The sequence below is a fragment of the Azolla caroliniana genome, unplaced genomic scaffold (assembly GCF_043228905.1).
Source record: "Azolla caroliniana isolate FFs.n. ecotype wild unplaced genomic scaffold, voAzoCaro1.0.p SCAF_15, whole genome shotgun sequence".
NCBI classification, from domain to species: domain Eukaryota; kingdom Viridiplantae; phylum Streptophyta; class Polypodiopsida; order Salviniales; family Salviniaceae; genus Azolla; species Azolla caroliniana.
This window is the reverse complement of record NW_028230450.1, coordinates 331,563-345,219: the sequence shown is the minus strand read 5'-3', so window position 1 is coordinate 345,219 and position 13,657 is coordinate 331,563. Positions and strand designations below refer to the sequence as shown.

Here is a 13,657-nt window from a genome sequence, read left to right as displayed (position 1 = left end):
CGAGCACTCTTTGTGTAATAATTTAGTCTCCTAAATCAAAATCCTGTTAACATGATTATGTTTATCAAGCAAACACTTAAATGATCTATGTGAGATTGTCCAAGGTTACAAGTCCTCTGAATGGGCAACATCCAATATTTCTTTGAGTTGCTTTGAGCACTCACATGTCCACGGGGGATCTAGTAACTCTACATTTGTAATTTTGTGGGTTTTCACCTCATCATGAAGTTTTCGTGTACAATATTAGTTATTGTGCTTTAAACTATAAGGACTCATGGAACACTCATGTGGAACATTTCCCGCATTAAAGAACCAATAATAAGACAATACGGTGTGGCATGTGGATATGCATGTTCTTGACATCACCAACAACAAAAATGAACACATAAATTTCTAACTTCATAATACTAGTTGTTGATTAAACCAACATGATAAGCTATTGTCTGATTGGTAGACGATAACTTATCTATGCAAATTTTAATTTTAAATAGAGAAGACAAATACAATGCTTCCATGTTCCTCAAAACCATAAGGAGCATGTCATAACACATCTAATGTTTGTGACGGACGGTTGTCAAGCGAACATGTTCAACTCAAAAATAGTTGTGTGCATAATCGCCAATGCAATGTATGAACCAATGTGTATGACACTAAAAAGGAATGGGTTAGTGCTATTAGGGTATTTGTTCGGAAAACATAACTAGATGAAGCGTATGAACCAATGTGTATGAAAACATGACACGAAAAGGAATGGGTTAGTGTTATTAGGGTATTTGTTTGGAAACATGACAACTAGATTGAAGTGTCGAGAGAAACTGAGACGAATAATGAATAACATTTCTCGAGAAAAACAACCTCAAAACCAACAAGAACGATAATGAAGTTTCTATCCACCCACCCTAAGTAACTTTGTTTAGACGGGAATGAAAAATTACAAGGAAGGGCATGGGTTAGTGTTGTTGAGCATCTTGTTTACAAACACGACAATTAGATGAAGTGTCAAGAGTAATCAAGAAGGTCAAGAGCCTCAACAAAAAACAACCATATATATGTCTCCATCATATCAACAACTCCCAACCACAAGTAACAACCCATTATAGTTGCCAACTTGTGAAGACAAGGGTGTGACGCTAAACTAAGTGCCATCAATTTTGCTTCGATCTCGTAGAGCCTCCATGTCAAGGCATGACAAGAGGAATTGGATATATATGTATGTATGTATATGTGTGTGTGTACCCATGTGTTAATCATGATGTCCGATCAGATCCATGACGCGAGGGGTGTTTTTCATAAGTTGGCATGGTTCTTGGCTCGTGAGTCGTGGGTCCATTCAATCTACGGCCCTCCTATCATCTATGTACACACATATCTCTCTCTCTACACACACACACACACAGAAACAAACAAACAAACAAAACAGAGGCGTCGGCCCTCCTATCTATCGATCTATGTACACACATATGTATCTCTCTCTACACACACACACAATGAAACAAAACAAAACAAAACAGAGGCGCCGGAAATGGTGGACAAATTGACCCCACACACATATCTTCTTGTTTGCTCCTAAATAGTAAACACCACAACACAGTACATATGTTGTACCAAATGCTAATCCTTTCTTCTTCTTCTTCTTCTTCTTCTTCTTCCAATAATAACAATAATTAAATTAGCACATGAATGGTGGGGCAGCTTATATCGCGAAAACAGAGACTTGCAGAGAGAGTAGGATTCAGGAGGCCATCTGAGAGAACCAGAGGATGCGAGGAAGATATCCATGGTTGGGAGCAAGTTCTGTCGAGGCCTGGCGGCATCTCAGTCGCCGCTGCTCAGCTACGACAGTTGGGTCAATCCAAGTCCCTCTCTGAAGGTAAGCTCCTCCACTCCCTCCTTCGCGTGCGTGGCATCGACCGCCTCACATTTATCGGGAACTGTCTCATCGAGATGTATGCCAATTGTGGCTGCCCACACGATGCCCGGATCGCATTCGGTCGCCTCCCTCACCCTAATGTTTTCTCGTGGAACATGCTTATCAAGGCTTATGCACAAAATGACCATGTTCAGAATGCTTTTCATGTCTTCTGTTCAACCCCTCTTCGGGATAGTGTCACATGGAATGCAATGATCTCGGCTTTTGCCCACCATGGCCTCGGCTCACAAGCTTTGCATCTATTTTATCAGATGAAAGAGGAAGGGTTTGTGCAAGACAAGATTTCGTTTATTGGCGCCCTTGATGCATGTATTCTTCTTCGCCCTGTGAACATACACCTAGGGCGAGACATTCATGCTGAAGTGGTTGGCTTCGGGTTTGAGCAAAATGTGCTTGTTTCCACGGCTGTGCTCAACATGTATGGCAAATGTGGAAACCTTGGTGATGCCAAAATTGTATTCGAACAATTGTTGAATCGCGATGTAGCGATGTGGAATGCAATTATTGGCTTATTTGCTCGAGCTGGAAATAAAAAAGATGCACTTTTCAAGTTTGGGCAGATGCTGAAATGTGGGTTCTCTCCAGACCATGTGTCCTTCATTAGTGTCTTGGAGGCATGTGCATTAGAGGAAGGACAAATTGTTCATGCAGCCGTTCTAGATAGCAGTTATGAACTTGATGTTGAAGTGAACACAGCTCTCTTCTCGATGTATGGCAAACACGGGAGCCTTTGTCATGCCACCTATGTGTTTAACAGAATGCCTTTCAAGAGTTTAGTGGTTTGGAATGCCATGATTGCTGTCTTCTCCCAAAACAATAGGAGCAAGGATGCTTTGCGGCTGTATAAACAGATGCATCTAGAGGGATTGAAACCTGATAAATCTACATATACGACCTTGCTTGATGCGTGTGCGAATCTTGCATCTATTGAAGAGGGACAGGATGTATATAGGGCTGTAGTGTGCCATCAACATGATGAGGACATTCTGGTATGTAACTCTCTCATCAGTTTCTATGGAGAATGCGGTGGCATGGATGAAGCTAGGAAGGTTTTTGATAGAATGCTTCATCGGGATAGAATATCATGGACAGCGATTATGACAGCCTCCGTCCAAAATGGGCACAGCATGGAAGCATTAAGGTTGTTTCAACTAATGCAGCTTCAAGGGTTCCAACCTGATGATGTCACATTTATATCTATACTAACTGGTTGTGGTCGGTCTGGATTGCTTGAAGAAGGTGTCCATTTCTTTGTTTCCATGAATAAAGACCACGGCATTGCACCGTCAGGAGAGCATTATCTCTGTATGATCTATCTTCTTGCTAGAGCAGGGTGTTTGGATGATGCAGAAGAATTGATCGAGAATGTGCCATCTGGTAAAGTTGGAATGGCATGGCTTTCATTGCTTGGTGCATGTAAATTTCACTATGATATAGAGCGAGGTTTCAAAGCTGCTGAAAACTGCGTGAAATTTATTCCTGGGAAGGTCCTTTCATACATCTTGCTTTCAAATTTGTGTTCAGAAGACCAGATGTGGCTGACAAATGTGTTGTCTAATGTGATTATAGATCCCTCCATGTCATAAAAAGCTTGAAGCTCACAAATATACCTTGATTCAAAGCAATATCCATAGGTTTCAAGCTCAAAGACTCTTATTTTTCCCATGGTTAATTCCATACCCAATGTACCATCGATGCATATGTAATTTCCCAGAAATCAGTAGATCAAACATGGCGACAGTAATACCAGAAATCAGTTGATCAAACAGCAATACTGGTGCATGCATGAAAATACCTGTGTACCAATATGCAAACAACTGGTACGCCTAAGACCCCTCATGAATCTAATGCATGGTTGATACCTTGGTAGAATACAAATACACCACTCCCTTAATTGTTGCAATCAAACATTCAGTCACGATACACTTACAAGGAAGAAAACTCTGATAGTCATACATTTTGATGTGCAAGAAGTCAATCTCCAGCATTAACAAGAGGACAATGCTGAACAATCAAGTAGGGTCTCTGAGAGGTTTTGCATTCCATTACTGTAGTTTGCCCATCTTGTCTTACATTAACTGTAGTATTTTGTTTTCCAATGCTGAACAATCAATAGAATGTATCGACAACCTTCAGGCATGATAGTCTTAACAGGAATAAACCCCTGATTGTCGTACATGTTGATATCAATAAGAAGACAATGTCCGACATCAATAAGGGAACCATGATGAACAATTAAATAGGCCCGCTGAGAGTTTTTGAATTCCTTTACTAGAGTTTGTCCATCTTCTCTTACATTAACTGTAGGATTTTGTTTTTCAATGCTGAAAAATCAAGAGCATTTCTCTACAACCTTCAGTCATGATAGTCTTAACAGGAATAAACCCCTGATTGTCGTACATGTTGATATCAACAAGAAGACAATGTCCGACATCAATAAGGGAACCATGATGAACAATTAAATAGGCCCGCTGAGAGTTTTTGAATTCCTTTACTAGAGTTTGTCCATCTTCTCTTACATTAACTGTAGGATTTTGTTTTTCAATGCTGAAAAATCAAGAGCATTTCTCTACAACCTTCAGTCATGATAGTCTTAACAGGAATAAACCCCTGATTGTCGTACATGTTGATATCAACAAGAAGACACTGTCCCACATGAACAAGGGGGCAATGCTGAACAATTAAGTAGGCTGTCTGAGAGTTTTTGCATTCCTTTACTGGAGTTTGTCCATCCCATCTTACATTAACTGTGGTATTTTGTTTTCATTGTCAAGGGTCAATAAAACATTGGCTTCCTTCCATGTATGCCATCATGGTAATCAGAGAATGTATGCTGCACTATTAGCACCCTTATTAACAATCTTGGTACAGCAACTGTCATGGTTGCAGATTGAGAGCAAAACAATAGGTTATACAGAGAAAAACATGAGTATCAAACTAGACTGATCATGGAAAGCATTGACGATTACCTCTGGCTGAAGTATATCAGTAATCAGAACCAGACATTATTTATCAATGCATGATAGGTCAAGGAGAGTGCAAAGAAAGATGGAACATCACATTTATGTCCAAAAAATGGTATATGCGACAAAATTTTAATATATGATATCAGTACAATCCACTTTGAGTGGTGCTGATCTTAATTTCGATAGGATTGCAAGTCCTCTATTATTATTGCCCCTTTTTGGTAGACAACTAGCTTGTGGAGCAGCAAGAACCTTTCCAAGTTCGACGCTGCACAGTTGCAATTATGAGGTTCTTATACATCCCAACAGTTCTACAACAAACATGTGATCTAGCTCAGCCTTGTAAGTTATATCTGCATATGTGCAATAAAATATGATACAACACTGGCTGACATTGATTAAACTCCTCGCTAGGGTGAATTGAGTGTCAATTTGTTGTCAAAATATGCATATGCACTCATAGATAATACACTTGACCAATATTGAAGAGACTCTCATGTGGGATATTCAAGACCACACTGTTCTCACGGCAGATTCGTCGAAGCAGTGAATAAACATAGTCTATGACAAATTTATGAACCATGTTAGAATCTCGTTTTGCTTTCACAATCACATCTCCAAGGATATGGACAACCCCAGACTGTCTGGCTTGATGTAAGAAAATCATGCCCTCTGATTCTCTGCCTGATTCTTCAGGCTCAATACCAAAACTGATACGCTGGCATTCATTCCTGGTCTGAGATGGAGATACCATTTCCATGGATCCTTCTTCTATGATCGAGTCATTATTTGAAGATCCTTTTATAAAATGCACCTCTGTGAGGGAAGCCCCTGAAACCCTTGGGGTCTCTACTTCTTCAGAATCGGTAGAGCCCTCTGACAATGAATTATCTTTAATATAACAGGCAAGATTATCTAAAAGGCTCTCCTCCAATTTATCATCCTTCTTGTGCAAATCCTGATATCCATATCTTGCTACGCAACGATATAGATGAAATTCCTTGGGTCCTATATCTCTAAAGAGAAACCTCTCACTAGGAGGAACTCTGTTGACAGGAAGATACTTGATGCAGACAAAGACTACGACAGAGTGTATTGCAGGCAAATGAGTCATAAAATGGGAGAAGATTGATGGAACTCCATGTGCTAGTTCTGAATATATAAGTCCGATTCCAGGTACTCTAACAAGTCCTAGCGATGGACCCAGGCCAAGAATCCAACTCAATGGAACCTTATTCTGTTTCTCAATCTCATACTTCTTCAGAGTACCATAGTGCCATGTGTACATGACAAGCAAGAAAAGAGCAGCTATGGCCAGTGGTGCCCATCCACCCTGGTCAAACTTAAACAGCATTGCAGACAAGAGAACCAACTCCACAACCAAGTAGACAGTAGTAAACAAAAGAGTAAGTATAAAATTTGTACGCCACACTACTAGCATCACCAGACCCATCAGAATTGTAGTAACAACCATCAACAGTACCACAGCAATCCCTACATAATCAATTGCCCTTAATGTAAGACAATTCATTGCTCGGATTATCTTTCAGATAACAAAAGCACAATCAAGAAACTCACCATAAGCATTCCCAATCTGGACTGTTTCCTTGAAACCAGCAGTGATAATGATACACAATACCATCAAGATCCAGTTTATTTCAGGAATGTAGACCTGTCCATAGTGCTTTTGTGAAGTGTGAACAACTTTCACTCTAGGAAAGCAACCAAGAGCTACAGACTGCTTGATAATAGAGAATGTTGCAGAAATAGTGGCTTGGCTTGCAATAATAGCTGCCAAAGTCCCAATAACAAACATCGGCCAATATACTCCTTCTGGGAAAAAAATAGGATCACCTTTAGGTTATGTATTTATGACACATCCCCAAAGCACAAACATAGCCCTTTTTCTAACATAATCCGTTGATCAGGTTCCGAGTTTGCCACTCAATTTCTTATTGAAACGAAAGAGAAACCTCTCAATATCTACACGTCTGCATAAAAACAAATAAATACAAAAGCATGGAGTAAGGTGTCTCTTCTTTACTGGGTATGGATTCGTAGAAAGCTTGATGCACATCAAGGGGATTCTGGGAGAGATATGCAGCTTGACCCACATACGCTGCAAGCAAGCATGGGAACACAAAACACCCAAAAGCAATCTACACAAGATACACATCCGTCAATATACATACGCTGCAACTTGTAACATGACATTGTGAGCATGCAGCATATATGCCTACTTATACATGCATAGATAACGATGATGACTATACATCTATGCAGTATATATGTATGTTAATATGCCATTGTGAACCTGAACAGACAATACAGAAAAGTGTCCCACATCAGCATAAAATGCTTCTGTACCTGTAAAAAATAAAACCTCGCTGTCATGCATGGATTAATGAAAAGAGATGATAATCTTGTTGCTTCTGAAGTTATTCCCTATGATTATACCTGTAATACTCAGGAGGACACCTCCTAGTGACACCCAGTTCCTCTGAGAATCACTTGCAAAGTATCTGACTATATACACAGGTGAAAAGGCCTTTAAGACCATGTAATCATGTTTGATAGTATTGTAAATTCCAATGACACCGATAGAAACAAGCCAAACAAAGACAGTTGGGGCAAAAAACCAGCCCACTTTGTCTGTTCCAAACCGTTGGACACTAAATAGCAACAATAGGATGATACATGCTATTCCCACCACCAATCCTGCAAAATAAACAAAAATCCATTGTGTTAAGCTAATCTCAACAGCTGAGACTCAAGAGAGTAAGGTGTGCAAGCTCACCATCCTTGACATTTGGTTGATTCACCTTGATCCCACCTACTGAAGACAGCACTGTGTGAGTATAACAAAAGAAGACAATGGAAATTATGAGTTAAGGACGGAATCCTGCATCTCAGACTCAAAAAAAAAACCACTACTCTGAAACCTCATATAAAACTTCTGAGGGTCTGTAGACTAACTCCACAGGTCAAATATTAGTTGAGGTAAAATAAAAGAGAAATCCTAGTTTTGGTCATTAGATTTCATACACATCAGCTTCACTTGACACCTGATGGTGAGTAAGAAACTAGATATTTTACTCTACAAAGAACCTTCATTGAATAACAACCTTCAGTTGAAATGGATCCCAGTACTCGCCAAACATATTGTCGAGTAAGGACAACACTAGAACAACATACCTTGTGTGCATCCTGATGCTCACATATCAGCTTCACTCCAGACCAATTTTCACACATCAGCTCCAATCAATATTTGTGAATTGTTATTCAAGTCAAGGTTCTAGCATATATACTCTTGACGAATTTGTTTATTCACATATCTCAAACTTTCATAAACACTCTATCAGTTGAAACAGATCCTGTACCTGAAATCGCAGGCGTCAATATACCATCTCCAATGAGCATAGAGGTACCAACAAGCACCAAAATCACGAGCATCCTTTGGCTACAACGAGATTCCTCGAGCCATTTTTTTACTTTTCTCGCCATCGAACTTTTATCTGATTGAATCAAACGATATGTGGTCAATGCATGATCAGTAGGATGCTGATTCGGGATGGTGTTTGTCTTGGCATGCCGACAGATCAATGAGTATAATGCAAATGTTCCTCCTGTGAAACATTGCAACTTCATAAAAAACAATGATCTTAATGAATACAACTCTTAACAATACCATAAAAGAAGCCATAGCAAGCTAAAATCAAAATGTGAAAGCATTGCCAATATACATGATATGAGAGACTTTGGAATAAAACGTTCGTTTGTGGACGCGCGATATCAAATTAATACAATTCAAATATTCAATATATAAAACATGGTGTTGAGTGGTAAAGATAGTGCTTTGGTAATGGATTTGACGCTGTATCTATTTTAGTTTGAGAGAAAATAATAGCATTGCCCTTTTAAAGACAATGCTAACAACGACCAATATACTGAAAAAAATACAATTTTGACTAAAGGAAGCTGTTACCTTCTCCATTGTCTGTGGCCCTCATCACAATGAATGTGTACTTGATGAGAGGGATAAGAATTAAAGTGTAGATGATGAGTGAGAGAGCTCCCATAAGCTCTTCTTGTTCCTTGCCTTGTGAAAAGCCATGGGGAAAGATGCTTCGGTAAACATAAAGAGGAGATGTCCCGAGATCTCCATATACAATCCCGAGGCTTTGAAATGCAAAACTAAGCGTAGCCGCAGCTGTCAAAGACTGTGAATATACACATATTCAGACATGGAAAGATGAAGTGCAAACAAAAGCAACATTTTTAACATTCCAATGAATGTTTCATTTGTTTTATTCGTTTTAGCATTTGAGTGCATCTTACACGCTTCTCTATGGCAATCTATGTGTCAATATGTTTTTTCATTTCGTTAACTATAACTTATTTGTAAATATGCGTCCTCTACACACACACACACACACATTCCGATCAACAAAATCTAAAACATAGACACAAACTGTCTCATATTTCGAATATGAAGAAATGAGTATATCTATGCACACATTCAGACCATGTACACATTTAATGAAAGGCGAAGAAAATGTACCAATCTTGCTTAAACATATCGGATCTTCGAGCTGGAATAGAATATGAAAGATCAGGGGGGGGATACCTTTGGCACTTCAGAGGAAACGAGCTGTGAACCTTCGACGTCGAGTGATTGATCAAGCCTTCGGTTGAGGTCGTAGAGGGCACCACGAATCTCTGTGGATTCGGGCGAGACAGAAGCCATGGAGAGAGAGGGAGGAGTTCAAACTGAGGAGGGAAGAAGAGATTGAGCGGTTGAGTTGAGAGCAGAGTCAACTACATACTTCATTCATTCACTGCATTTATCTTCTTCTTCTTCTTCTTATTGCTCTTGTATGTATTACAAATTTACATATACATACATATGAAAAGGACACATACACACACACACACACTTTGTTTTAAATTTTAATTATGAAACAAAGAAGAAGACCCCATGAAATGCTAAGACTAATAAGAGGCATATATCATATGATGCCCGCGTCCATTGCGCGTTTGACTTTAATCCGAAGGCATGCATTATTGTATGTATGTATGTATGTATGTATGTATGTATGTAATAATGTATGCATGCATGTGTAACTATTAGAAAGGACCTCTAGAGTCCTTCACATGTTTCTCGGGTCATTCGAAGGAATCTTTTTTCGTGGCTTTCAATCGTAATAAGCTTGAAGTTCCATGCATTCATCCAAACAACATGTCAAGTTCGAAGTGGTCGCAGTTTGAGTGGACATGCAAGCTTCAATGTCAACATGTTTGTGTCATATTGATGTCGAAGTTTTATAAAGGAAGGAACGGATCAAGATGTGGGCGCTACACTTCAAATTTTTGATGTAGAAGGGTAGAGTTCAAAAAAAAAAAAAACTTTCATATTGCTCAATGCGTAGGGAGATGTGGTCCTTATCCATGTTCTCTTTCGTCGCATCTCGCGAATATGATATTGCCTTTTATTAGCGTTGCCTCCTTCTGAGGTACATCTATGTTTGGTGGAGCATACATATTGTCAAAAGTTACGAGTAAAGCCTAACATGAGAGAGAATTTTGTAAATTTACATTGAGCCTTTTCTCTAGCTTTTGGCATTGTGTTCTAGTTAAGACACGTGCATATTTTTAATGAAGGTAAATCAATCATTCATAGTATCGTATGACATTTATAAATACTTATAGTTTTGATTATTGCTTCTTTCTCTCTCTTTTCTTTGATTGATTTGTTTTGCAAAGCCAAGACAACTCATCATATCGTGTTTTGTAAATAATGTCTTGTTTTTATTTAAGCAAAGACAAGGCAATTCATGCTTTGATTATAGAATTGTCCTTATTGACTTTTCAAGACTATAGATAATGATAAATTACAATGACGTGTGTGTACAAGAATATCATACTTTCCTTTGCTAATAATGCATTGAAACCATTAGATAGAGTTACATAATTCGAAGAGAAATTACCTCTACATATAATGATTTGCCATAGTTCACTATGTATACATATTTTACACATTAATTTTTCACTTAACAAGTTGTTGAAATATATGTATGTATATATATAAGAGGTGGTATGAGAGAAGGATATCATTTAGCTTAGGGGACATTAGATACTAAAGAGTCTATGTATCTACATATTGCAATGCATATCAAAACAATTATACCAATCATATAATCAACTTGAATTAAAAAGATTGTCTTGTATGTGGAAGAGGATGCAATGTTTAGGATTCTTCAAGAAGTGGCTTCGAATAACCTCATGATATGTCAAGCTTTTATAATGCCAATATTGTCTCTTTGTCTTCTCGGTCCACTAAACTTCCATGAACATTCAACTTCAATTAAATAAATTGTACCATATATAATATATTCGAGAATCTATATAGTGGGATGCCATCATAAGTTGTGTAAAGCATTAAGCTTTCAATAATAAGCTCTTGGTATAAAAATGGGCATGAATATTGTGCTTGATTTAGGAAAGAATCTTGATCAAGTGTGGTTATTACGAACAAGATGTAACGCCCCCTCTATACATAGATGCTACTCTACATTGTTAGTTCTTGATATTGGCATTTTCTGTTTACTCATAAAACATTGAGCATCTGATTTCAATTATTAGCTCCACATATAGTACATGAAATGTTTCCTTTGGCTCCATTATCACTTTAAACCTTTGAGCACACTAATAAATATATATGTATATGTTACCTTGTATGTATAAATTTTCTATGCTTGCATATATTCATTCAATTATGGGTGGCAAGAATGATGTAGATGCCAATCTGTTTTGCTATAATAACATGTCTTGTTATGTGCACGCGCTTGTCCTTTTCAAGTTTATTGCTACGTGTGTGTTGTAACTTGTTATACATGATTTTATTTATTTATTCTAGTTGCTTATGTGGACTCCCACCTTATGCGAAATATTAGAAATACTTATTATTGTTTATGAAAGCTCATAAGTCATGACGCATTTGAAGACCCCTAATCATTCATATGAAGGGCCATATGGGCCAACGACCATAATGCAAAACATTCATGTTGAATGAAGTGAACATACCAACAAATACTTATAAGATTAGTTGATTCGTTGCGATGTCTAACAAACATATCGTTTCAATATTTGTATGGATTTGGCTCTAATAGCACTTCAATTACCTAAGTCATCTAGTTGAGTTGAATATAGAAATGTTTCCATATACTCAATGTTTCTCTACATATCATGTGTGCTTCTCAACACATTGGAAACTTTCCCTAATCTTGTCCTGAAACTTGGTTGTGTAGACACAAACATGATTATTCATCCTTTAAAAAAACATCTATTTTATTGTGTTAACCATGTGGTTTAAACAAATGTGCATCTAATGTAGCCTTCAAATTAGTTAAAAAAAGAGGGTTTGCTACCATAATTGAATGAATACTATGGATGAATAAGATTAGATTGGATTTCTCCAGGAAAGGTTGTACCCTCGGCATAGAGTGCAAGCAAGTTGGAATCATTGTTTGATGTTTCCAATGCATGTTGCGTCCACAAGGTCTTTGTGTTTTTGCTTACGTTTTAAACTAATGTTCCTCGTCTATATGAAAACCTTGCCTTATATGTACACAACAATCTATAGTCAAAGGTGCATTTGAACCATGTTTAGTTTAGGGTTGAGCTTCCTTAACAGGTTTGAGTTCGGTCTGGAATGGCTCAAAATGAACCGAATCAAGTTCCAAGTTGGGTCAAACCTGTTCCCAAACCGGTTTAGGCTTAACCAGTTAGGACAAGCTGGTCTAGGGATTAGTTCAGTTCAAGTTTGAAAACTCCCATACCGTTTAAGGCTTAACCGGTTTAGTTTAGACAAGGCCAAACAAGTTAAACTGAAACCAAATTGTTGCCGATTCCACGCCCCAACATTAGGCTTGCCTTGTCAATGTCCTCCTCATCTATGCACGCCTCATCAAGATCATTCATGACCTGGGCATTAGATGATCAAAATCATAGCAAACTTCCTTAGGTGCTTCGGTGTGTGTGTGTGTGTATTTATTTATTTAGGTTGAGAGTGTAAAGTAGAATTTGTTGAGATGGTTCATTATAATGATCAAAGTTGATTTTTTAAATGGCCTCTTTTTATCCTTGATCTAATGATAAATCTTTGTGTGCATTTATCAATTGGTTAGAAACTCCTTAGCAATCATAATATTATTAACAAGTTTGATGTTAGTGAGTGTCTAATTTTGCTCTTGAATACTAATATATTCTTTTGATAAATTCAAATGTTATGCATATATCATTATTATGAGAGCTTGACAAATATCATCAACATATAAGGGTTGGATTATATTCTCATTGAGAAGATTGAAATTTTTATCTCTTCTATGTGTATCGTACCAATTGCCAGTCTTTCTCTCAGTTAGAGTCCAAAGATCTCCTTACCAACGTCAAGTTGCAAGATTGGATCACACTTTACCATTTTGTTGCAAAATGGGTAAGAGTAGTCGTCAAGGACTTCGTGAGGTACTAATGGTAGCATATTATGATTTATGTGATTTTTATTTTTTTTCCAAAAGAAGATACTACATTAGTATTAAAAAACATGTTAAGGCACATACAAGATATACCACAACCCATTTTTTTCGTAAATTCTAATCGTTGGCTTAAATAAATACTTTGTTGTAGAGTAGAACCACTCCACCTTATCAGAAATCCGTTTATAAAATATACATGTGTCCCAAATGACATGAAACTTCAATTG

General features: G+C 37.8%; 2 protein-coding genes across 3 annotated transcripts; one reads left to right on the top strand and one right to left on the bottom strand.

Annotated features, from left to right (window-relative positions):
- The first annotated feature begins 1,680 nt into the window (after positions 1–1,680).
- Positions 1,681–3,516, top strand: LOC147854191 (pentatricopeptide repeat-containing protein At2g13600-like). The gene has a single exon (XM_087331508.1). The coding sequence runs from the start codon at positions 1,681–1,683 to the stop codon at positions 3,514–3,516; it is 1,836 nt and encodes a 611-aa protein (XP_087187634.1).
- A 1,475-nt stretch (positions 3,517–4,991) lies between these two features.
- Positions 4,992–9,798, bottom strand: LOC147854190 (potassium transporter 11-like). Of its 2 annotated transcripts, XM_087331319.1 has the most exons (9): positions 9,524–9,798; positions 8,882–9,116; positions 8,277–8,522; positions 7,694–7,744; positions 7,354–7,614; positions 7,211–7,263; positions 6,941–7,055; positions 6,475–6,729; positions 4,992–6,390 (listed from the first exon to the last, which is right to left on the bottom strand). In XM_087331319.1, exons 1-9 carry the CDS (start codon positions 9,641–9,643, stop codon positions 5,354–5,356), a joined length of 2,373 nt encoding a protein of 790 aa, XP_087187445.1. In that variant the 5' UTR covers positions 9,644–9,798; the 3' UTR covers positions 4,992–5,353. The 2 variants fall into 2 exon arrangements, with proteins under 2 accessions (XP_087187445.1, XP_087187446.1); XM_087331320.1 differs by lacking the exons at positions 8,277–8,522; positions 8,882–9,116; positions 9,524–9,798 and adding an exon at positions 8,022–8,270.
- Positions 9,799–13,657: the final 3,859 nt, after the last annotated feature.